Source organism: Erinaceus europaeus, chromosome 1, assembly GCF_950295315.1.
Source record: "Erinaceus europaeus chromosome 1, mEriEur2.1, whole genome shotgun sequence".
NCBI lineage: Eukaryota > Metazoa > Chordata > Mammalia > Eulipotyphla > Erinaceidae > Erinaceus > Erinaceus europaeus.
Genome location: NC_080162.1, coordinates 157,926,976 through 157,953,093, shown reverse-complemented (window position 1 = coordinate 157,953,093; position 26,118 = coordinate 157,926,976). Strand labels below are relative to the sequence as shown.

Here is a 26,118-nt window from a genome sequence, read left to right as displayed (position 1 = left end):
GCGCACTAACTTCGCAGGAGATAGACTCTGGAACTCTCGGAGCCGGAAAGCAATTTCCAAGTGTCTTTAGTCAGAAGAGCAGCTGTTTTTATACTCTCCAAGTAGGGTGGAAACAGGATGTGATATAGAGAGGGTGGAGAGAAAAGTGACTGGTGAAAATCAGAGTGTGACAAGGAGGGGGCGAAGCAGGCGAGAATCCTATCACTGAACCACCAATGCCCTGGAGGGAGTGCTTTATGTAAATGTAAAAGTGATTTATGTAAATAGACCAAATCTTTGAATGGGATTAAATCTATCCCTATATAGGCATATGGTTAAGCAGAAGCCAGGGGGAGCTGGCATACTATCCAACAGGGCTGCAGGTGTCTCTCTCTCTCTCCCTCTCATTCTCCCCTACCCTCTCAATTTCTGACTGTCTCTATCCAATAAATAAAGATAATTAAAAAAAAAATTTAAAGAAACTGGGGAACTCTGCTAAGCATTTTACATACTATTTTAATTAATTTTCTTAGAAATGCTTGGGTGTAGGTATTTTCTCTAGCTTGGGGCTCCATGGCTTAGAAAAGTTAAATCATTTGTGCCAGATCATAAATCTAGCAATATGCTGGTCTGGCAGGTGTTGGACTCTCAAACATGAGTTCCTGAGTTTAGTCCCTAGCAGTACATATTACAGAGCGATGCTCTGGTTCTCTTTCTCTTCCTATCTCCTTCATTAATAAATAAGTTCTTTTAAAAACTATCAACATAAAAAATTTAAAAAAAAAACTGTCAACATGACCAATAAGTGGAGATGGAGCTTTGATTTCAGTCTTTCCTGCTGAAGGACAAATGTAATTTATGTGTTTTGGGGTCTGGAGTCCACTTTATTTTTTCCTTTTATACTATGTTTGATGTTTTTTTCCCCTTTATGCTGTTATCCTCCAGAAATTTTTTTATAGTAACTGGATGAGTCCCTCTAGAAAACTAAAATATGTATGGATTAAATTAAAACTGAGAAAACTAAAATATGTATGGATTAAATGAAGTTGAATTCACTTCAAAAAATTATTTTTGTTTCCACATTTGTTATTGAAGATCTCTAATACATGAACCAAGTGTGGTGAACAATTAACAACAAAAATCACCAGTTGGAGCAGCAAATGCTGGAGAGGGTGTGGGGTCAAAGGAACCCTCCTGCACTGCTGGTGGGAATGTAAATTGGTCCAGCCTCTGTGGAGAACATTCTGGAGAACTCTCAGAAGGCTAGAAATGGACCTACCCTATGACCCTGCAATTCCCCTCCTGGGGATATATCCTAAGGAACCCAACACATCCATCCAAAAAGATCTGTGTACACATATGTTCTTGGCAGCACAATTTGTAATAGCCAAAACCTGGAAGCAACCCAGGTGTCCAACAACAGATGAGTGGCTGAGCAAGTTGTGGTCTATATACACAATGGAATACTACTCAGCTGTAAAAAATGGTGACTTCACCGTTTTCAGCCGATCTTGGATGGACCTTGAAAAAATCATGTTGAGTGAAATAAGTCAGAAACTGAAGGATGAATATGGGATGATCTCACTCTCAGGCCAAAGTTGAAAAACAAGATTAGAAAAGAAAACACAAGTCGAACCTAAAATGGAATTGGAGTATTACACCAAAGTAAAAGACTCTGGGGTGGGTGGGTGGGTGGTGAGAATACAGGTCCATGAAAGATGATGAATGACATAGTGGGGGTTGTATTGTTAAATGGGAATCTGGGGAATGTTATGCATGTACAAACTATTGTATTTACTGTTGAATGTAAAGCATTAATTCCCCAATAAAGAAATAAATTATAAAAAAAAAAATCACCAGTTGGTCCCAGAGTCATGGTTGATTGTTAAGCTGTTTAAAATCACCACAAGAGTATTGTGTACTTATTATCAAGATAGACTAGTCACAATTTTTAAGAGATGAATTCATTTGCCACTGAATAGACAAGAGAACCAGTGCACAACTCTGGTACATGCATTGCTGTGGATCAAACTTGGGACCTCATGCTTCAGAATCTAACCCTTTTTCCACAGTGCCATCTCCTGGGCCACAATTGATCACATTTTATTGAAGATCTTTTCATTAATAAAATGATAAAGAATGAACCCAGTGCCTTGCACATGGGTGGTACTACCAAACAAGGTCCATCCTTGTCACAAAACACAAGTTAGCCTTCTTTTTTTATGACTGGATAATAGCTTATTATATACTTGTACCATATTCTCTTTACTCATCCAACAATGGACAAACATCTTGTCAAGCTAAAGGTTGCAAATACCCAGAAAGGGAACAGCTGGGTTATGTAGCAGTTTTGCTTTTAATGTGTAAAGAGCCTCCATACTGTGTTCCATGACTATATCAATTTCCATTTCCACCAGCAGTGTGGAGAATGGCATTTTAACATTCAAGATTGTACTCTAAGTGTGCTCATTGCTCAGAGGTGGGTGGGGGTGGGTATGAGATGGCTTAGCTGGTAGAATGTACACTCTGTCCTGTGCAAGGACAGGGAGTCATGTAGCAGGTCACCACATGGGAGCTTTACAGAAAGGAGAACAGTGCTGCAGTGTCTCTTTTCCTTCTCTGTATTTCAGCCATTATCTGGAAGAGAAAAAGAAAAAGAGTCTGAGATCTCATACTGCAAGTCCTATAAGCTACCACTGAAATACCTCCCTGCCTGACAGATTTTTTTCTTTTTTAACCAGAGCACTGATCAGCACTGACTTATGATGGTATGGAGGGTTGAACCTAGGACTTTGGAGCCTCAAACATGTGAGACATGTGAGACTCTTTGAATAACCATAATGCTATCTCCACACACACACACCAGATCATGTTTTTAAAATCATACTTAGCTTTATGAATTGTGCAAACAGGGTAAATATTGAAGAGCATTGGTTGACGGCAAGAATGCTAACTGTCCTGTAAATGCCTGAGGTGACCAGAACCCAAAACATCGCATTCAGGAGGGGGTACGTCCCCACACACCACCCCCCACTGCCCCCACTGGTGAGGCCAGCACTAACTCAGATGGGATGCACTTCCTGCCACCTCTGCCAACAGCTTTCTTCCACACCAACCAAGAAACTCAAGGCAGAGTTGGCACTCATAGCTGGAAACCCACTAGGGACACAGCTGCTACAGAGACGCCTAGTCCCTCCAGCAGTGCCCACACTGAGCACTGTAGAATTTGTAGAACGTGTCATTGACTCTTCTGCAGCTGCATGAAACAGGCATGAAGATGTTCCTATCTGGGACATGGCTCTGCAGTAGAGTCAACATTCCCCCAGGAACATCAGGGTTTTTTTTTTTCTTTTTTTTAAGAATCATCTATTTCATACAGCCCTGTGAAATAATCTATTTTTAGTTAGACAAAAGTACCCAGACCACTAAATGGGGGAAGGGGAGTCTCTTTGACAAATGGTGTTGGGAAAAAAATGGTTTGAAACGTGCAGAAGAATGAAACTGAACCACTATATTTCACCAAACACAAAAGTAAATTCCCGTGGTCCGGGAAGTGGCTCAGTGGATAAAGCATCAGACTCTCAAGCATGAGGTCCTGAGTTCAATCCCAGGCAGCACATGTACCAGAGTGATGTCTGGCTCTTTCTCTCTCCTCCTATGTTTCTCATTAATAAATAAATAAAATCTTTTTTTTTAAAAAAGTAAATTCCAAGTGGATCAAGGACTTGAATATTAAGACCAGAATCTAGCAAATACTTAGAGGCAGAACTCTAAATTTTAAAGGCATCTTCAATGCTACGAATCCAGTTATGAAGAAGACTAAAACAAAAGTAAAACAGTGGAACTACATCAAATTAAAAAGTTCTGCACAGCAAAAGAAACCACCACCCAAAGAGAATTCCCACAGAGTGGGAGCAGATCTTTACATACGATACATTAGACAAGAGGCTAATAGCCAAAATATATAAAGAGCTCACCATACAACAAGAAAACAAATGACCCCATCCAAAAATGGGGAGAAAATGTGAACAGAATATTCACCATAGAAGAGATCCAAGGGAGTCGGGCTGTAGCACAGCGGGTTAAGCGCAGGTGGTGCAAGGCACAAGGACCGGCATAAGGATCCCGGTTCAAACCCCGGCTCCCCACCTGCAAGGGAGTTGCTTCACAGGTGGTGAAGCAGGTCTACAGGTGTCTATCTTTCTCTCCTCCTCTCTGTCTTCCTCCTCTCTCCATTTCTCTCTGTCCTATCCAACAACGACAACAACAATAATAACTACAACAATAAAATAACAAGGGCAACAAAAGGGAATAAATAAATAAAATAAATATAAAAAAAAAAGAGATCCAAAAGGTCAACAAACATGGAAAAATTGCTCCAAGTCATTATTGTCAGAGAAATGCAAATAAAGACAATGAGATACCACTTCACTCTTGTGAGAATATCATACATCATAAAAAGTAGCAGCAACAAATGCTGGAGAGGATGTGGAGACAAAGGAACCCTCCTGCACTGCTGTTGGGAATGTAAATTGGTCCAGCCCCTGTGGAGAGCAGTCTGGAGAACACTCACAAGGCTAGAAATGGACCTACCCTATGACCTAGCAATTCCTTTCTTGGAGATTTATATCCTAAGGAGCCAAAGATACCCATCCAAAAAGACGTGTATACCTATATTCATAGCAGTACAATTTATAATAGCCAAAACCTGGAAGCAACCTAGGTGCCCAACAACAGATAGTAAGTTGTGGTCTGTGGTCTATATACACAAAAGACTACTACTCAGCTTTTTAAAAATAGTTATTTCACATTCTTCACTGAACAGGAGTTGGTATATTACACCAAAGTAAAAGACTCTAGGGTGGGTGGGGGGACAATACAGGTCCAAAAAGGATGACACAGGATCTAGTGGGGATTGTATTGTTATATAGAAAACTGAGAAATGGGAGTCGGGCGGTAGCGCAGTGGGTTAAGCGCAGGTGGCGCAAAGCGCAAGGACCCGCGTAAGGATCCGGGTTCCAGCCCCTGGCTCCCCACCTGCAGGGGAGTCGCTTCACAGGCAGTGAAGCAGGTCTGCAGGTGTCTATCTTTCTCTCCCCCCTCTGTCTTCCCCTCCTCTCTCCATTTCTCTCTGTCCTATCCAACAACAACCACATCAATAACAACAACAATAATAACTACAACAACAATAAAAAAAGACAACAAGGGCAACAAAAGGGAAAATAAATAAATAAATAAAAATTTTTTAAAAATTGAGAAATGTTATGCATGTACAAACTGTTGTATTTACTGTCAAATGTAAGCCATTAATCTCCCAATAAAAAAATTAAAAAAAAACAGAAGGATGAATATGGGATGATCTCACTTATAGGCAGAAGCTGAAAAACAAGATCAGAAAATAAAACACTAAGCAGAACGGGGACTGGAGTTGGTGTATTGCATCAAAGTAAGACTCTGGGGTAAGGGTGGGGGAGGTTCACATCCTGGAACATGATGGAAGAGGAGGACCCAGTGGGTATTGTATTGTTATGTGAAAACTGGAAAATGTTATATATGGACAAACTATTATATTTTATAATTGACTGTAAATCATTAATCCTCCAATAAAGAAAAATTTTTTTAAAAATCGTCTGTTCGGTGAGTCGGGCTGTAGCGCAGCGGGTTAAGCGCAGGTGGCGCAAAGCACAAGGACCGGCATAAGGATCCCAGTTCAAACCCAGCTCCCCACCTGCAGGGGAGTCGCTTCACAGGTGGTGAAGCAGGTCTGCAGGTGTCTATCTTTCTCTCCTCCTCTCTGTCTTCCCCTCCTCTCTCCATTTCTCTCTGTCCTATCCAACAACGACAACAACAATAATAACTACAACAATAAAACAACAAGGGCAACAAAAGGGAATAAATAAATAAAATAAATATTTTTTAAAAATCTGTAAAAAAAAAAAAAAAGTCTGTTCCAGTCCTGTGAAATAATCTAATTTTAGTTCATCTCCTTTAACCCTGACAATCCTTTTTCTTCTTGATTTTCCTTAAATTTCTTTCTTTTTTTCTTCATTTTTATTTATTTATTTATTTTTATTACCACCAGGGTTATTGCTGGGGCTTGGTGCCTGCACGACAAATTCATTGCACCTAGTGGCCATTTTTCCCCTTGTTTTCTTGATAGAGACAGAGAGAAATTGAGAGGGAAGGGGCTGATAGGAAGGGAGACACTTGCATCACTGCTTCACCACTCATGAAGCTCTCACTATGTAGGTGGAGACTGGGCTTGAACCTGGCTACTTGTGCATGGTAATAATATATATATTTCTACCAAGTCTACCAACACCCAGTCTCTTTCCTAAATTCCTATAGAATTTTTTTGTTTGTTTTTAATTGGAACACTGCTCAACTCTGGCTTTTCATGGTACTGAGCATTGAACCTGGGACCTCTGAGCCTCAGGCATGAAAGTCATTTTGCGTGGTCAGGAGGTGGCTCAGTGGCTAAGGAACTAGACTCTCAAGCATCAAGTTCTGAGTTTAATTCCTGACAGCACATGTACCAGAGTGATGTCTGGCTCTTTCTCTTTCTCCTCCTATCTTTCTTATTAATAAAATAAGTAAAAAATTTTTTTTAAAAAAAAGGGGGAGTCGGGCAGTAACGCAGCAGGTTAAGCGCAAAGCGCAAAGACCAGCATAAGGATCCCGGTTAGAGCCCCTGGCTCCCCACCTGCAGAGGGGTCGCTTCACAGGCAGTGAAGCAGGTCTGCAGGTGTCTATCTTTCTCTTCCCCTCCTCTCTCCATTTCTCTCTGTTCTATCCAAGAATGCTGATATCAATACCGACAATAATAACTACAACAATAAAACAACAAGGGCAACAAAAGGGAATAAATAAATATAAAAAATAAAGTCATTTTGCATAAATATTACGCTATCCCCACTGCCCCCTTCCCTACATTTCTTTTTTTTTTTTTAAGATTTATTTATTGATGACACAGAGGGAGATACAGAATCAGAGCATCATTCTAGTACATGTGATGATGTCGGGATCAAAGTCAGGATCTCACACTTAAGTGTACACAGCTTCATTAACTATTCCACTTCCTGGGCCTCTGCTTCCAGGATTTTTAGTCCTTGTTATGTAAACTATGTAATTCAAGCCCATTTCTGTGTGGTATGTTCCATGCTGTGGCTTTGACGCCAGTAGGACAGATGCCTTGCCATGCACAGGGGCCGGGGCTGGGGCTGGGGCTGAGCCGGCACTGTACAGGAGCACCATGGCACCAAGGGAAGGTCAGGTGTTGTGACGGCACTCCCCCTCTGGCTCTTCAGGCGCCCAACAGAGCTTCTAACTGTCAAGCCAAGCATCTTCACCCTGCGGAATGTTGCTTCTGTGCGGCCTTCTCCCTCCGCCCCTCTCAATCCCACTTCCTTACATTTCTATGTCCCATTATGCCCACTTGTCTAGGGCAGACATTAACTGCCAGCTGACTCAGACACTTGCCTGAGTTTATCTGGCCTTGCTTTCTTTGGTTTGTAGTTGTAAATTTTGTAGCAGCACCGCTTTCAGCCTAGGGGTAGGGGATAGTGCAGGGTTGGTGATGCCCAGGGCGGCTCCAAAGTCCTTGTGTTTGGGTTTGAAGGAAGTGAGACCTAGTTGATGAGATGTACTGCTATGTTACATGGTTGATGATGACTGCTTTTCTCACTCCATGTTTTGTTGTGACAGGGAAAGTCTTGCATGAGGAGCATATTGAACTCTTGATGGAGGAATTTGCATTTCTGAAAAAAGAAGTGGTGGGGAAAGACCTATTGAAAGGCTCTCTGCTCTTCACAGGTCAGTTTTAGGTGGCATCACAGATCATGCATAGCCAGCGTCTTTCCTAGCTCTCTAGCATGGGAGCTTGCATTCATTCATTCATTCATTCATTCATTCATTCTTACTGAAGACTACCAAATGAGTTACTCTTGGCCCCTGAAACCTCTTTTAAAAAAGATAAAGAGGTGGGGCCGGGTGGGGCCAGGTGGTGGCGCACCTGGTTAAGCGCATGTATTACAATGCACAAGGACCCGGGTTCAAGCCCCTGGTCCCCTCCTGCAGGGGGAAAGCTTTGAGTGGTGAAGCAGGGATGCAGGTGTCCTTCTGTCTCTCTCCCTCTCTATCACCCCCTTCCCTCTTGATTTCTGGCTGTCTCTATGCAATAAATAAAGATAATTTAAAAAAATTTTAAAAAGAAGATAAAGAGGGGCAGGGGCTGGGCGGTAGCACAGAGGGTTAAGCACACAGTATGAAGCGCAAGGACTGGCACAAGGATCTTGGTTCGAGCCCCAGGCTTTCCACCTGCAGTGGTGTCACTTTGCAAGCAGTGAAACAAGTCTGCAGGTGTCTGTCTTTCTCTCCCCCTCTCTGTATTCCCCTCCTCTCTCAATTTCTCTCTGTCCTACCCAACAACAACAGCAACAACAGCAATGGAAAAAATAGCCGCCAGGAACAGTGGATTTGTAGTGCAGTCACCAAGCCCCAACAATAACCCTGGATAGAGAGGGATGGCAAGATAGTTCACTTGGATAGAGCACCTGTTTTGCCATGTACATGACCCAGATTTGGCCTGGATGCTGCTTCATTGGAAGAAGCTTGATTCTATGGTACCTTTCCCTCTTTCCCTTGACTCTCTCACTCTTTATATTATTTTTGATTTTTTTGCCACCAAGGTTATTGTTGGGGCTCGATGCCTCTACTACAAATCCACAGCTCCTGGTGGCCATTTTTTTTAAGTTTTATTATCTTTATTTCTTCATTGGATAGAGACAGCCAGAAATTGAAAAGGATAGGGCTGATACAGAGGGAAAGAGACCGAGATACCTGCAGCACTACTTCACCACTCCTGCAGGCTACAACCAGGTGCTTGAACCTGGTCCTTGCACACTGTAGCATGTGCTCAACGAGGTGCACCACCAGCTGCCCCCCATTTTTCTCCTTTCTTAAAAAAAATTTATTTGAAGAATATGTGTTTTTTTCATTTTTTTTAGACTTTTTTTTTTAATTATCTTTATTTATTGAATAGAGATATCCAGAAACTAAGAGGAAGGGGAGGCTAGAGAGGGAAAGAGAGACAAAGTACCCGTAGTATTGCTTCACCACTTGTGAGGCTTTCCCTCTGCAGGTGGGGGGGGACCAGGGGTTTGAACCTGGGTCCTTGCGCATGTGCACTAAGCCAGGTACGCCACTACCTGGCACTTAAGAATTTTTTTTTTTTTCTTAACCAGAGTACTGATCAGCTTTAGCTCTGGCGGTGCAGAGTATTGAACCTGAGACTTTGGAGCTTCAGGCATGAGAGTCTCTTTGCATAACCATTACACTGTCTACCCCTGCCCTTAAGAATATGTTTTTCCGGTGGCGGTAGCGGTAGCTGCAGCGTGTTAAGTGCACATGGTGCAAAGCACAGGCACTGGCGTTAGGATCACGGCTCGAGCCCCTGGGTCCCCACCTGCAGGGAAGTCGCTTCACAAGCAGTGAAGTAGGTCTGCAGGTGACTTTCTCTACTCCTCTCTGTCTTCCCCTCTTCTCTCCATTTCTCTCTGTCCTATCTAACAACAATGACATCAATAACTACAACAATAGCAACAAGGGCAACAAAAGGGAATAAATAAACAAATCTTTTTTTAAAAAAATATGTTTTTCTATGCAAAAATGCACCATAACTTTTCTGACAACCATATATATTGGTTTTTAAATATATTTATTTTTTAATAAGGGAGAGACACATTGCTCAGCTCTGGTTTAAGGTGGTGCCAGGGATTACCTGGAACCTTGGAGCTTCAGGCATGGAAGTCTTTTGCACAGCCATTATGCTGTCTTCCCAGCACCTGGATTGTCATCTAGTATTATTAATAATCAGATGAAGGCATGCAGTAAATGCACAGTACAGCTGAGTTGTCCGGATCATCTACCCACCTTTGTTTATTCCCTCGATAACCTGCTGTGGCACCCCCCACACACACCTCCTGTCTGCTCACATCCCACTATTTTGTGGTTCCACACACAGCTGGCCCACTGGAAGAAGAAAGATTTGGCTTTCCCTCGTTCAGTGGTATTTCTCGCCTGACCTGGCTGGTGTCTCTCTTTGGGGAGCTTTCTCTTGTATCTGCCACTTTGGAAGAGCGAAAGGAGGATCAATATATGAAAATGACCGTGTGCTTGGAGACTGAGAACAAGCGGTAAGTCCTGGGAAACTGTGAAGATAACTGAGAAGAAAACTTGAGACTATTATGTGTTTAAGAGGGTGGGTTTAGAGGGATCCCAAAGAGCCCCTTCCCCCATGCAGCCCACCCCCACCGCACCTCCACCCACACCCACACACTCCAGGAGGGCTGTCTGCTTCTGCAGGGAGGTCAGGTACTTCATTCCATCCTCATGGTAAATACGGCAAATCTGGCCCCCTTTACCTCCGAGTAAACAGAGGCTTACAGGGTTTGAGTAGATTGCCTGAGATGCACCAGTGAGTGATAACAGATGAAGTAGCTGAAAGTCAGTCATCTCTGTGACATGGATTTCCCCAAACGTTTTCCATCTCACTTTTTCTCTTTCTCTCTCCCCCCCTCTCTTTCTGCTCCTGGTGGCCATTTTTCCTTTCTTAATTTTTTATTTATTTTATTTTTTTTATAGGAGAGAGAGAATTTGAGAGAGGAGGGGAAGATAGAGAGATAGAGAAAGGGGCTGGGTGGTGGCACACCTGGTTGAGCACACAAGTTATAATGCACAGGACCCAGATTCAAGCCCCCAGTCTTCCCCTGCAGGAAGAAGCTTCAGAAGTGGTGAGGCAGGACTACAAGCATCTCTCTCCCTCTCTAACACCCTTTCCTCTCTATTTATGGCCATCTCTAGCCAATAAATAAATAAATGTAATAAAAAATTAAAAGAGAGCTATATAGAAACATCCCCCTGCAGGTGGGAGCAGCTCACGGCAACATATGTACTGAACCAGATGCACCATCTCCCAGCCCCCTTATCTTTTCTCTTTTCCTTCCCACAACCTCCCTCCCTTACTTTCTTTCTTAATTTCTTTCTTTCTTTCTTTTTTTTTTTTTTTGCCACCAGACTTATTGCTGGGGCTCAGTGCTAGCACTACAAATCCACCACTTCCAGGAGCCATTTTATTCTTTTTTTTTTTTTAATAAATGAGAAAGATAGGAGGAGAGAAAGAACCAGACATCACTCTGGCACGTGTGCTACCAGGGATTGAACTCACTTCCTCATGCATGAGAGTCCAATGCTTTATCCACTGTGTCATCTCCCGGACCACACCTGGGGCCATTCCCCCCCCTTTTTTTTTTTCTTTCTATTTTATAGATAGAACAGAGAGAAATTGAGAGAGGAGGGGGAGGGAGAGAGAGTGATAGACACCTGTGGACCTGCATGAGAGAGCTGTTGAAATGGCTCTCTGCTTTGCCCTATGCATGACCCATGTTTGAGCCCAGCCCCCACATCAGTAAAGGAAGTTTTGTTGCTGTAGCTTCTTTCCCTCCCTCTCTGCCTTTTTGTCTTACTCACTACCTAGAGAGAAAGAAAAGAAGAATAGAGGGAAGTGCATGAGAAAAGAACATCAGAGAAAACACATCATATTTTTATCATATTCTTTACCTGTCACGTTGGGTATTATTAGCCTCTGATCCCAGACTTATGAAGAAGCCTCAGTGCTACTAACTAGCAAACCTGTGTTCCTTCCATTTTGTGAGTACAGAGTGAGGGTCTGTGACCTGGTAGCCAGGGGGCATGAGGCACCTGCTTGCAGTCTGTCCCTCACATTGTGGCTTTCTTGTCTTTGCAGCCCACTGACATGGATTGAAGAGAAAGGACAAGGTTTAAAGAGAAACAGATACTTAAGCTTCCATTTCAAATCTGGGGCCCTAGAGAATATGCCAAATGTAGGCATCAATAAGAATATACTCCTGAAAGATCAAAATATATTTGTGCAGAAACTCTTGGGCCAGTTCTCTGAAAAGGAACTGGCTGCTGAAAAGAAACGCATCCTGCATTGTTTGGGGCTGGCAGAAGAAATCCAGAAAAACTGTTACTCGCAGAAGTAAATCAGAGAGGCACATCTGCATTTCTGAGACAGAACCAGAGTTTTGATTTTTACTAAGAGTTGACCTTTATCTCTATTCTTACAATTAAATGCAACTTGGGTAAATGGGATTGTGTTGAATGTCGATAGCTGTGTTGGGAGTGATAGTTGGGGTTGGGGACACATCTAGTGGGGATGAGATAAGAACTTGGGAGAATGAGGACCGGCTTAAGGATCCTGGTTTGAGCCCCTCGGTTTCCCACCTGCAGGGGAGTCGCTTCACAAGCGGTGAAGCAGGTCTGCAGGTGTCTTTCTCTCCCCCTCTCTATCTTCCCCTCCTCTCTCCATTTCTCTCTGTCCTATCCAACAACAACAACGACATCAATAACAACAATAATAAATACAACAATAAAACAACAAGGGCAAGGAGGTCGGGCAGTGGCGCAGTGGGTTAAGCGCATGTGGCGCAAAGCGCAAGGACTGGCGTAAGGATCCTTGTTCGAGCCCCCGGCTCCCCACAGTGTTTCTGCAGGGGAGTCGCTTCACAGGCGGTGAAGGGGGTCTGCAGGTGTCTGTCTTTCTCTCCCCCTCTCTGTCTTCCCCTCCTCTCTCCATTTCTCTGTGTCCTATCCAACAACGAACAACATCAACAATGGCAATAATAATAACCACAACGAGGCTACAACAACAAGGGCAACAAAAGGGGGAAAAAATGGCCTCCAGGAGTGGTGGATTCATGGTGCAGGCACAGAGCCCAGCAATAACCCTGGAGGAAAAAAAAAAAAACAAAGAGACTCATGCCTGAGGCTCCAAAGTCCCAGGTTTAATCCCCCCAGCACCACTATAAACCAGAGCTGAGCAGTGTTCTGGTTAAAAAAAAAAAAAAAGAAGAAGAAGAAAGAGAAAAAAAAAAAAAGGAAAGAGAAGAAAGAAAAAGAACTTGGCAAAGGAAGTGAAATGGAAAAATAGATAAACACAGTGCATATTCTCCTGATTCACTCTATGTAGGTCTTTTAATTTATGTGCCCGGCAGAGAAGGAAGGAAACAAGGAAGAAAGGGGGGCCATATGGTGGTGCACATGTTAAAATGCTCAAGGACCCGGGTTTGAGTCCTCATCCCCCACCTACAGAGAGAAAGCTTTGTGTATGGTGAAGTAGTGTAGCAGGTGTCTCTCTCCCTCTCTATTGCCCAGTTACCTCTTGATTTCTGGCTGTTTCTAGCCAATAAATAAATAAATAGAGATAATACAAAAATAAAATCTAAAAAAAAAGAAAATGTGGGCGCCATGCGGTGGTGCAGCGGCTTAAGCACACATGGCCCAAAGCCCAAGGACTGGCGTAAGGATCCCGGCTCCCCACCTACAGGGGAGTCACTTCACAAGCGGTGAAGCAGATCTGCAGGTGTCTATATTTCTCTCCCTCTCTCTGTCTTCCCCTCCTTTCCATTTCTCTCTGTCCTATCCAACAACAATGACAGCAATTAACAATAATACTAACAACAAATGATAACAACAGCAATGATAAACAACAAGGGCATCAAAAGGGGGAAAAATAGCCTCCAGGAGCAGTGGATTCATAGTGTAGGCACTGAGACCCAGTGATAACCTTGGAGGCAAAAAAGAAAAAGAAAAAGAAAGAAAAGGAAAGGAAGGAGGGACCAAGAACTTGTCTAAGTGGTGTCTTGGTTTCTCCAACAGCCTCCTTAGATGGGTTGCTTTCCTTAGTCTGTTGGAAAATCTTACTTGAAGTCACCCACTTAGTAAATAACAGAGCCAGACTTTAAACCCCACCTGTGCTTAGAGCCACTACAAAACTGTGCCTCTGAATCCTTTTCCCTGGCTTAAGGAATTTTACTTCCCTCAACAAACATGCTCACTAGATAACTATGTTAGGTAAGGAGGATTCTGTAAACGAATACTACAGTGGGCTGGGACGTGTCATAGCTGGTAGAATGCACACATTACTATGTGCCAGAACTTGGGATCAAGCCCCCAGTCCACACCAGTAGAAGCTTCAAAAGTGATGGAGCAGTGCTGCAGTTGTCTGTCCTCTATTGCCCTCCCCCCTCTTCATCTATAAAACAAAAAAAAAAAAAGGAGGAAGGCGGGAGTTGGGTGGTAGCGCAGCAGGTTAAGTGCACGTGGCGCAGAGCACAAGGACCAGTGTAAGGATCCGGTTCAATCCCCCAGCTTCCCACCTGCGGTGTGTGGGGGGGTCACTTCACAGGCTGTGAAGCAGGTCTGCAGGTGTCTGTCTTTCTCTCCCCCTCTGTCTTCCCCTCCTCTCTCCATTTCTCTCTGTCCTATCCAACAACAACGACATCAACAACAATAATAACTACAACAATAAAACAAGGGCAACAAAAGGAAAAATAAATAAATGAATAAATATTAAAAAAAAAAAAAAAAGGAGGGAGGCCACACAGAATGGTGTGTTCATCCTATAAAGGCACCAAGCCCTGGTTATAACCCCTTGGCAAAAATATATATATTACATAGACACAGTCCCCAGTAACATTTAATGGATGTATTAGGACCAGTAAGACAAACTATATGTTCCTCCTGGTAGTCTGGAGAAGAACTCCTTGATTTCTGGCTATCTCTATCCAATAAATAAATAAAGATAATAAAAAAATTAAAACAAGTGAAAAGAAACCTTAAGTTCATGAATTGTCAGAATTAAAATATCTGTTTTTCTAAAGCATTTTTCATATTTATTTATTTATTTATTTACTTTGGATAGAGATCACACCACCAAAACTTTCTTCAGTGTGGTGGGGACTGGATTCAAACCTGAGCCACAAAGCAGCCCACTATCCAAGTGAGATATTTCACTGGCCCTCCAATGCATTTTAGATTCAATCCCTGTCAAAATTCCAAGACATTCTTCAGAAAGGAGGGAAAAAAAAATACCTAAAATGTACAGAACCTCAAAAGACCGTAAGTGGCTAAAGCAATCATGAGGGAAAAGTACTGAAGAAAGTCAGAAGCATCATGCTTCCTGATTTTAAACTATACTACAAAGCTACAGTAAAAAAACAATATGGCACTGGCACAGAAAATAGACATGTAGGTCAGTAGGACAGAATTAAATCTTTGCATAGACATTTTACTGATAACTGGACAAAGGAGTCAAAACCACTCAGTGGGGAAAGGATACTCTTTTCAACAAATGATGCCAGGTGAAGTGGATAAACAATGCAGTGCACTAAAATAAAATTTTATTTTTAATATTTTTTTTAATTTGATAAGACAGAGAAATTGAGAAGGTATGGGAATGTAGAGAGGGAGCATGAGAGATACCTGGAGCACTGCTTCACCATTCATGAAACTTTCCCCCAACGGGTAAGAGGACCAGGGCTTGAACCTGAGTCCTTGTGCATGAACATGTGCATTCAACCAGGTGTGCTGATGCCCAACTCAATTTACAAAAATTAATTTTAGGGGGTCGGGCGGTGGTGCACTGGGTTAAGTGCATGTGGCGCAAAACGCAAGGACCGGTGTGAAGATCCCGGTTCAAGCCCCCGGCTCCCCACCTGCAGGGGAGTCATTTCACAAGCAGTGAAGCAGGTCTAAGGTGTCTTTCTCTCCCCCTCTCTGTCTTCTCCTCCTCTCTCCATTTCTCTCTATCCTATCCAACAACAAACAACATCAACAATGGCAATAATAATAACCACAATGAGGCTACAACAACAAGGGCAACAAAAGGGGGAAAAATGGCCTGCAGGAGCGGTGGATTCATGGTGCAGGCACCGAGCCCAGCAATAACTCTGGAGGAAAAAAAATTAATTTTAAATGGATATAAGTATCAGGCAGTGGTGCACCTAGTTGAGCACACACATTACCATGCACAAGGACCTGGATTTGAGCCCCAGCTCCCCACCTGTAGGGGAGACACTTCCGCAGGTATCTTTCTCCTTGTCTCCATCCAACTCCCCGCTCACTCTCTCTATCCCTACTAAAAATAAAAAAAACACACCACCAGGACAGTGGATTTTTAGTGTTATCACTAAGCCTCAGCAATAATCCTAGTGGCAAAAAAAAAAAGAAAAGAAAATGGATCTGTTGTCCAGGAGGTAGTGCCATGGATAAATTGTTGGACTCTCAAGCATAAGGTCCTGAGTACAATCCCTTGCCGCACATGTACCAGAGTAACGTCTGGTTCTTTCTCTCCACTTATCCCTCTCATTAATAAATAAAATATTTTTAAAAAGAAAGGAAATGGATCTAAGGTCACAGCCAGGTCAGGAGACCTTTAGGTAGTTGGTGTTACAGTGAGAGAAGTAGGAATGGGATGAGGATCCAATTTACATGAAGTCAAATCCAGGTTCCAAGGCTCAGTTTTAGTGTCAGTCAAAGTGAGAAGAGGTGCTGTGAGGGTCAGGTTCTGAGTTTGGTTGTCAGGGTATCAGAGTCTTGGGATCTGAATGCTAATCTGTTTCAGGGTTGAGTGTCAGAATCGGAATCATGAATGGGATAAGATTTATATGAGGGGCAAAGTCTAGTTGTTGTTGAGTTTCAGGGTCAATATCAGAATCAGAAAATCTGAATAGGGTCAGATTTAAGTGATTATCAAGTTCAAAATTTTAAGTTATGCTTTCAGTCTCTCCCCCTTTCATTCTGTCTCTCATTAAAATAATATCTTTTAAAAAATCATGGTTGGGAGTCGGGCTGTAGCGCAGCGGGTTAAGCGCAGGTGGCGCAAAGCACAAAGACCGGCATAAGGATCCCGGTTCTATCCCCGGCTCCCCACCTGCAGGGGAGTCGCTTCACAGGCGGTGAAGCAGGTCTGCAGGTGTCTATCTTTCTCTCCTCCTCTCTGTCTTCCCCTCCTCTCTCCATTTCTCTCTGTCCTATCCAACAACAATAATAACTACAACAATAAAACAACAAGGGCAACAAAAAGGAATAAATAAATAAAATAAATATTTTTAAAAAATCATGGTTAAGACCTAAGTAACATTATTTCTAGAGATGAAGCCAGGATAGCATTAGGATAATTAATTCTTCAGAGTGAAGTTCGCCTGTGAGGACTGTAGTGGATGTGAGGCAAATAGTTAGACTTGGGCATGCGGGGGCAGTCAAAGCTAGTGTCAGAGGTAGAGACAGGATCAAGGAAGGGCCTAGGTGAGATCCTGGGCAAAGTAAGATTAGGTTGAGATTAAGGATCAAATTAAGGGTTTCTATTGGGGTCAAGTCAAGGTGAGGGCCAAAGTTAGTGTCAGAGTAAAGTTGAAACTTGGCAATCATTGCCCTACCAACCAGCACTATGTGTTACTCCCCCCCAACACACACACACACACACACACACACACACACACACACACACACACACACACACACACACACGGGAGAGCACAGCTTAGCTCTGGTTTATAGTGATGTGGAGGACTGAACCTGGAACTTTGAAGCTTCAGGCATAAGTATTTTTGCATAACTAGTATGCTGTCGCCCCCACCCCACCCAATGTGTAATTTTTTAAATGCTCTTCCTCCACTTAGTGTGCCACCTAACTCTGCTTGGAGTCTACTAGCTCTCCCTGCCCCCTCCAAAGGGATACAAATGTCACCAAGGCAGGGATCTTGGAACAGAAAATTCTGCTCAATGGTTTCCATGTTAGATGAGTGTCTAGTGCAGAATTAAAAACTTATTTGGGAGCCAGGGGTGGTGCACTGGGTTAAGCACACATAGTGGGAAGAGCAGGGACCAGTGCAAGGATCCTGGTTCAAGCCCCCAGTTCCCCACCTGTAGGGGGTCACTTCACAAGGGGTGAAGCAGGTCCACAGGTGTCTACCTTTCTTGCCCCATTTTCCCCTCCTCTCTCAGTTTCTCTCTGTCCTATCCAACAACAATGGAAAAAAATATGGCCATCAGGAGTAGTGGGTTCATAGTGCAGGCACTGAGCCCAAGCAATAACCCTGGATACCAAAAAAAAAAAAAAAAACTTTAGTAAATACTGAGTATGGGCTGGGGAAATTAGTGATTATGCTTGAGGCTCCCATGATCCAGGTTCAATGCCCAGAACCACCATAAACCAAAGCTGAGCAGCATTCTGGATAAAAACAAAAAATTGGATAAGCATTAAAGTAATTTTGGAAAAATGAATACCTGGAAATGAAATACAACTGTTCAGTTCTCTTTGGAATAAAATTACAATGAGGGGGCTGAGTGGTGGCGCACCAGGTTAAGTACACATAAGACTAAGCACAAGGGCCCCGCAAGGATCCCAGTTCGAGCTCTCCACCTGTAGGGGCGTCACTTCATAAGCTGTGAACCAAATCTGCAGGCGTCCTTCTCCCTATCTTGCCCTCCTTCTCAATTTGTCCTATCCAAAAAAAAAAAAAAAAAAAAAAAAAGGCTACAGGATTCATAGTGCAAGCACAGAACCTTAGCAATAACCCTGGAGGCAAAAACAAACAAAAAAAATTTACAATGACAAGTTTCACAGTCAATTTGCTACATGTCCCCTCCCCCCCCTTTAAGCTTAACATTAGTTGTGGTCCACTGTCGAAGAGCCAAGGACTTTGAGGGGGGGGAGCAAAAAGGGGGTTGAGAAGGCATTGGGGACATGGCACAAGATGGCAATAGAAAGCTTCAGTAAGGGGGGGGGGGAGATTAGCATAATGTTTATGCAGACTCTCATGCCTGAGACTCCAAAATTCCAGGTTCAATCCCCTGCACCACCATAAGCCAGAGCTGAGCAGTACTCTGGTGTTTCTCTGTCTTCCTCTCTCTGCATCTTTCTCAAAAATAAAATATATATTTAAAAAAAAAAAAACTTCAGTAAGTGTGGTGTGGAGACAACTATCATGGGAAGATAAGAAACTGTACTGTGACAACTGTTGTAAATCATTATTTTCTTCAATCGAGTGATTCCAAGAGATTAACAGTATTATAACCATTTAAAATGCACCTTTTCATCTTGAGAAAAAACAACTTGAGGTAAACTATCCAACAGTGTTTACCTGATATAGTCACTGGACTGTAACTACTACCTAAACCTCAGACAATTGGCAACCTCCTCAAAGAACTCCTATTGCGGCTGCCTCACCTAAGAGTTAAGACACACCGGGAGTCCGGCAGTAGCTCAGCGGCAGCGGGTTAAGCGCACATGGCGTTAAGCACAAGGACTGCTCAAGGATCCCAGTTCGAGCCCCAGCTCCCCACCTGCAGGGGAGTCGCTTCACAGGTGGTGAAGCAGGTCTGTAGGTACCTGTCTTTCTCTCCCCCTCTCCTCTCCATTTCTCTCTGTCCTATCCAATAATGATGACATCAATAAAAACAATAACTCCAACAATAATAAAAAAGGGCAACAAGAGGGAAAATAAATAAATATAAAAAAAGTTAAGACACACCAAGAGGCAACAGCATATTCACTTTATTCAACAGCAGCTTTGAAAATGAAGCTTCTGTACTCTGAAGGGAAATTTCTTCCATTTGTACTTCGTTCCTTTTCCACATGTATCTGTCCTTTGCAAGATAGAGCTTGATGCAAAAAAAAAAAAAAAAAAACTGTCCTAGATATACTTATACACAACCTTTGAGGGCACAGTTTGGAGGTAAAGACGCACAGGACACTTATAAAAGTAGGACAGCAGAGTTTCACTGTAGCCCACAAGGAAATAGAACTTGTATGCAGGCAGCTGTCTCAGGACCAAGGCACAGATGTCCAGCTGGTTGGCCCGCCGTTTCAGGACAATCTGGTCAGCCAGGCAGCCTGGGAAGGTACCCATCATGAACTTTCGAAGGAACACATCTTCCACAGTTCTCTCTGCAGCATGGTCCTCTCCATCCAGGTTCCCTTAAAGAAAGAAGAGCACCACATGTGGTCAGGAAGGTGGCTCAACAGGTAGAGAGCAGGCTTGCATGTATATGGTCCCAGGTTTGATCCCTGACACTGCAGGTAGCAGAGTAAAGTGGTGCTCTAGAGTCAAGTGCCACAGAGAACTGGCAAAAATTCCAGACATAACATCCAAGGATACCCAAATCCATCCCACATCCCTGTATCTTATCTCTTCTTCTGTCACTGCAATAATAGCACTTTATAAAGTTTAGGGGAGGGACCAGGTGGTGGCATACCTGGTTGAGCTCATGTGTTACAATGCGCAAGGAACCAGGTTCGAGCACCCGGTCCGCATCTGCAGGAGGAAAGCTTCACAAGTGGTGAAGCAGTGCTGCAGGTGTCTCTCACCCTCTCTACCCCTCCCCCTTCCCTTTCAATTTCTGACTGTCTCTATCTTATAAATAAATAAAGATAATAAAAGAAAAAAAATTAAAAAATTAAGTTTAGGGGAGACAGCATAATGGTTATGCAAAAAAAACTTTCATGCCTGAGGTTCTAAGGTTCCAGATTCAATCCCCAATACCACCATAAGCCAGAGCTGTGCAATGCTCTGCTCTCTCTGTCTTTCTCTCTGCATCTCTCTCTCATCAAATAAATAGAATATGGGAGTCGTGCAGTAGCACAGCAGGTTAAGTGCACGTGGTGCAAAGCACAAGGACCGGCATAAGGATCCCGGTTCGAGCCCCTGGTTCCCTACCTGCAGAGGAGTTGAGTCGCTTCACAGGGGGGTAAGCAGGTCTGCAGGTGTCTATCTGTCTCTCCCCCTCTCTGTCTTCCCCTCCTCTCTCAATTTCTCTCTGTCTTATCCAACAAGGGCAACAAAAGGGAACAAATAAATAAATAAATAACAAGGGGCACATGGCTCGAAGCTCAAGTAAAGGAGCAAGGATCCCGGTTCAAGCCCCCGGCTCCCCACCTGCAGGGGGGTCACCTCACAATCAGTGAAGCAGGTTTGCAGGTGTCTGTCTTTCTCTCCCCCTCTGTCTTTCCCTCCTCTCTCCATTTCTCTGTCCTATCCAACAAACAGCAGTTATAACAACAAGGGGAACAAAAAATGGGAAAAATGGCCTCCAAGAGCAGTGGATTTGTAGTGCAGGCACCAAGTTGCTCCCCGCTCCCCAAGAAAAACCAAGTCAAGTCATGCTCGTAACTAACAAAGTATATATTGTTTATAACATGAGCCTGAAATAAGGCAGTGTCTTAATCAATCTAAGCTGGGGGTTGAGAAGAAAGCATAAAGGATATGCAAAAAATTTTTCATACCCTCGCTACCAATCTCAGGCTTAACCCCCGGCACCACCATACCAGAGCTGAGCAGTACTCTCGTAAAATATATATATAGATATAGATAGATGCTAGAAAGATGCTGTTCTATTGGTCTGACAATGACTATGAAAGCACCAAAAATATTCAAAATTGACAAGTGTGAAAACTGAATAATGGGATACACTTGTAGATAAAAAAATATGCTTCAGTGGAAAGCTGCAATATTGAGTACTCATCCAAACCACTGGAATCTATGGGGCTTCACACATCTCACTACCTCTAAGCTATATTACATCTTTACAAAGTACACATAAATGAATAGTAATACAGGAATAATTGTCTTCAGACATGTAAATAATTTCAACTGAACCCCAATTTCTTTTTTAGGGGGGCCAGCTGTTTATCTGTTTCAAATATCCTGTAACATTCCTTTTAGACACAGAGAAGGCAAGGAGGCAAACAGAGAAAGACAGGGGTCGGACAACGGTGCACCGGGTTAAGCGCACATGGTGCAAAGAGAGAAAGACACCACAGTACAGAGGCTTTCTTCCATACATTGGGTAGTAGGTTCAAAACTGGCTCGCACACACAGCAAAGCTTCACACTATATAAGTAAGCCCCCTGCGACGTGTCTGACCTAAATGTCTCTGCTTTTTCACTTCCTTTTAAGTGTCTACCTTTTTTCCCCTTCTTATTTTCCCACTGATTGAGTTGCATAAGAAGACCTTTGGCAGCTGGGGCCCTATTCAGGGAGTCCTGAGTTTCCCAAACAAACATGATGGGCCTAGACCTTGAATAAATCCCTCTCTCTATTGTTATCAATCATTCCTATCAGGAGCAACACAATAGACCTCTTTGTGGGCCCCCATAGGACCTTGCCCTCAACTTGGATCAACAATGGTAGAATGTTCCATCCTCCAAAGGGAGGCTGAACAACATACTCTATGCTACACCTGAGGAAGATGGGTCCTGATATTGGGGCAGCCTGGAACGTTCCTACTGATGACCACAGAATATGAGCTCAGATCTACAGGGATGCAGAGGTCACATGGGCCCCAGATCACATCAAATCAATGGGGTTTACAGTCAATAGTATTTATACACCTTTCCCATATTAGGGAGCTACTCTCTTGCCTGATCCAGCTTTCTGGTCCTTCTGCCAGCCATAACATCACCTCCCCAGACAATAATTAGGATTTACCTGCATATCAGATTTCAGGCTGAGGCCAACAAAAAAAGCCCACTAGTATAACCACAGGCCCTTTGGAATATAACTAAAATATGCCTACTAGCTATCTACAAAATGGAGGACCCCCAACTCTTCATCTGCATTATTCCAACCTTTAGGTTCATGATTGGTCAACAATGTTTGGCTTTGTATGTTAACTCCATTTTCAACTACCAGGTTCCAGATGCTAGCATGATGCCAACCAGACTTCCCTGGACAGACAACCCACCAATGTGTCCTGGAGCTCTGCTTCCCCGGAACCCTTCCCCACTAGGGAAAGAGAGACAGACTAGGCGTATGGATCGACCTGTCAACACTCATGTTCATTGGGGAAGCAATTACAGAAGCCAGACCTTCCACCTTCTGCATCCCACAATGATCTTGGGTCCATGCTCCCAGAGGGTTAAAGAATAGGAAAGCTATCAGGGGAGGGGATGGGATAGAGTTCTGGTGGTGGGAATTGTGTGAAGTTGTACCCCTCTTATCCTATGGTTTAATGTTTCCTTTTTAGAAATGAAAAATTAAATTAAATTTTTAAAAAGACCTTTGGCATAGATCCACTTTGTGAAAATCACTTTTAAGAAAAGCCAAGCCAGTGCCTCGACACGCCCACTTTCCCCTCCAGCCACAGAAACAGGCGTCGTCCTCTCACCTGTGTGCAGCGACAGCCACCCCTTGCGGTGCGCGATGTAGTGCGGCGCATGCGCCTCCTCGTAGGTCACCGGCTTTTCTCCCTTGCTCACTCGGACGCGGGCCGCCCGGTTCTAGGAAAAGTAGAGGCCGTGACTCGGTGTCCCCAGACCTTAGCCGCGCCCCTGACCCCCCCTCCCGCCTCCCGCCCCCAAGTCTCCGACTTCAACTCCGTCAACCATGCTCAAACCCCAGCCCTGACCGCGCTCACCTTAGCGCAGACTGCGGAGGTGTGCAGGGCGCTCTTGAAGCAAGGCAGCTCGAGGTTCCAGGGTATCACCTGCGGGACAGGGAAGGTGAGAGACAGGAACTAGGTCCCCGGCTCCCGCCCACCCAGGTTTCTTCTCCTTTGTCACCCACTCACCCTCGACAGGAGCACCCGGCCGCATTTGGGCGCCGCCATCTTGGACCGAGCGTAGAGCGCCGCCGGACGAATCACAGTGCCGCGGGGCGGGAGAAGGCGGGGCGACGTCAGGGGTAAAGGTCAACCTCCCAGACGCTGCCTCAAGGATGAAACCATATAGGGGCGGGGCTTGTGTTGTGGAGTGACAGGGGCCTGAGGGAGGCGGGCTCAAGGCCAGGAGCCTGGTGCACCAGAAGCTGGGCCAGACCCCGCTAAGGGTTTGAGCCTTGCACCAGGTGATTAGAGTTGGTCTGTGCTCGCCTTGTAGTGCTGAGAACTGGAGTTTTCTTTACAACCTAGGAACGATTTTACCCTTACGCCTCTCTACCCTACCACGGTTGTAGTTTGCATCGTATTTCAGACTCGGAAATTTAATCATCAAAATACATAATTTCAGGCACCTCTGTGCTCTCATAGTCTTGTAAATCACTAATAATTTTAATGCAAATTTATATTTCATTTATTCAGTTGTTGGATTGGATAGAGACCGAAACTGAAAGGGATGGGGGAAATAGGAGAGAGAAAAAGACACATGCAAGCATAGCTTCAGGTGAATAAATAAAAATACTAAGTTTCATATTCTTAAGAGCTCACAATAGTAGGGGTGATGGGTGCTTTGAAGAGGAGATAACCTACGGAAACAGCCCCTTCCAAGTTGTTGATCCACCAGCCAAGGACCCTTAGGGTTTAGGGGGACAGAATGTTTTCTCAGATTCTAGAAATTAGGCTCCTAAATTCTGTCTCTAAATATTGTTCTTTTTTTAATTATTATTTATTTAACAAGGGAGGGAGAGAAGTAGGACATCACTCTGGTATATGAGGTGCAAGGATCACATATAGGTTCTTTTTTTTTAAACTTATTTTATTTATTTATTCCCTTTTGTTGCCCTTGTTGTTTTATTGTTGTAGTTATTATTGTTGTTGTCGTTGTTGGATAGGACAGAGAGAAATGGAGAGAAGGAGGGGAAGACAGAGAAGAGGAGAGAAAGATAGACACCTGCAGACCTGCTTCACCGCCTATGAAGCGACTCCCCTGCAGGTGGGGAGCCGGGGATAGAACCGGGATCCTTATGCCGGTCCTTGTGCTTTGCGCCACCTGCGCTTAGCCCACTGCACTACAGCCCGATTCCCCACATATAGGTTCTTATGCAATCAAGTCCTATGCTCTGTGGACTGGGCCACCACCCTGGCTGCTCTCAATAATAAGCTTTTTTTTTTTTTTTAATGATTTATTACATATGAGTTTCACTTGAGACATACACAGAGAGAGAAGGCAAGGAAACCAGCATATCACTCTGGTATGTGGTGCTAGGGATTGAGCCAGCAACCTCATATGTAAGTTAAGTCCAGTGTTCTACCAGTTGAGCCATTTTCCCAGCCATCAAATTATAGTTTTTAAAAATGCAGTCCAGGGCGGGGGTAGATAGTAAAGAGACTCTCATGCCTGAGGCTCTAAAGTCCCAGGTTCAATCCCCCACACCACCATAAGCCAGAACTGAGCAGTGCTCTGATTTAAAAAAAAAAAAAAAAAATGCAATCCAATCCCAGCCACCCAGCTTCAAATCCTCAGACCACTCTTCATTATAGAAAATGGACTGGGCATTGTAAAGCCAAGAGATCTGGGTCTTGGACCCTCCCCCACTTCCTTCCCAGAGAAGGCAAGTCACCATTCACATCCTTGCTCCATGGAGTGGGAGCTCCATGCTAAAGGGAAGCTTCACTACTGGTGAAGAAGGAGGAAGAAATAATAACTAACTGGGAGTGGTGTGGTGGAATCCTTTGAGCATGAAATCCTGGTGGCAGGAAAAAAACTGAAAAAAATGAACACATTCTGTCTTTTATCCACAAAGAAAGAAAAAAATATGTTGTTTATATAATTTTACCCAGTTCATTATGGGGAAGTTATACAGTGTCTCAAGGGCCAAACACTATGATGTCCCTAATGTCTAGCCCTTTAGGAGGAAAATCATTGTTACAAGAGAAAGGGTGGTAGAGAAACTGATGAGGCCATCACAGGGCTTGTCACACTCCAGCCCAGCATTGGCACTGTCACTGATATTCAGTAATTATTAATGTCAGATGGGAGAATAGCTGCTTTGGCTATCTCAGTTTACAACTCATCACAGTAACAGAAAATAAAATGGTCCTCAGCCCAGGGCTGAGTTTTAAGATTTCTCTCTTTTCTTTCTGTTTTTTTTTTTAATTATCTTTATTTATTTATTGGATAGAGATCGTCAGAAATTTAAAGACGGGGGAAACAGAGAGGGAAAGAGTCAGAAAGACACCTACAACCCTGCTTCACCACTCATAAAGCTTTCCCCCTGCAGATGGGGACCAGGGGCTCGAACCTGGATACTTGCACATTGCAACATGTGCGTTCAACCAGGTGCACCACCACCCAGCCCCAAAATTTCTCTCTTTTCCTCTTCTCCTTTGGTTTCTTGATTAAAATTTTCTGTATTAAAAAAAAAAGAAAGAAAATAGGCTCTGGAGTTGAGCACAGATTTAACAAACTTTGTACAATTGAGTCTCAATTTTCTTATCTATAAAATGGCTCTTATTAATAGTGTTATCATTGGTTGTGTCAGTCTGAAAGAGGTTAAGTGGCCAACACTTGGCCAGTTTGTACTTAAACCACTCTCCTAATTCTTTGGCTTCCTGTGGGGAGGA

The 26,118-nt window shown here is 43.6% G+C and overlaps 2 protein-coding genes across 4 annotated transcripts in view; one reads left to right on the top strand and one right to left on the bottom strand.

Annotated features, from left to right (window-relative positions):
- The window catches only part of BLVRA (biliverdin reductase A), a 58,586-nt gene extending 46,436 nt beyond the window's left edge, over positions 1 to 12,150 (top strand). For all 3 annotated transcript variants that reach the window (XM_060198808.1, XM_016190734.2, XM_060198801.1), the window contains 3 exons: positions 7,684 to 7,791; positions 10,001 to 10,172; positions 11,783 to 12,150. In XM_060198808.1, the coding sequence (XP_060054791.1) occupies positions 7,684 to 7,791; positions 10,001 to 10,172; positions 11,783 to 12,041 (539 nt within the window). In that variant the 3' untranslated portion in view covers positions 12,042 to 12,150. The remainder of the gene's footprint in view (positions 1 to 7,683; positions 7,792 to 10,000; positions 10,173 to 11,782) is intronic.
- A 7,231-nt stretch (positions 12,151 to 19,381) lies between these two features.
- MRPS24 (mitochondrial ribosomal protein S24) lies at positions 19,382 to 23,528 on the bottom strand. Its single transcript, XM_007528932.3, has 4 exons — positions 23,410 to 23,528; positions 23,257 to 23,325; positions 23,008 to 23,119; positions 19,382 to 19,819 (listed from the first exon to the last, which is right to left on the bottom strand). The coding sequence occupies exons 1-4, from the start codon at positions 23,446 to 23,448 to the stop codon at positions 19,536 to 19,538; spliced, it is 504 nt and encodes a 167-aa protein (XP_007528994.1). The 5' UTR covers positions 23,449 to 23,528; the 3' UTR covers positions 19,382 to 19,535.
- Between the last annotated feature and the right edge of the window lie 2,590 nt (positions 23,529 to 26,118).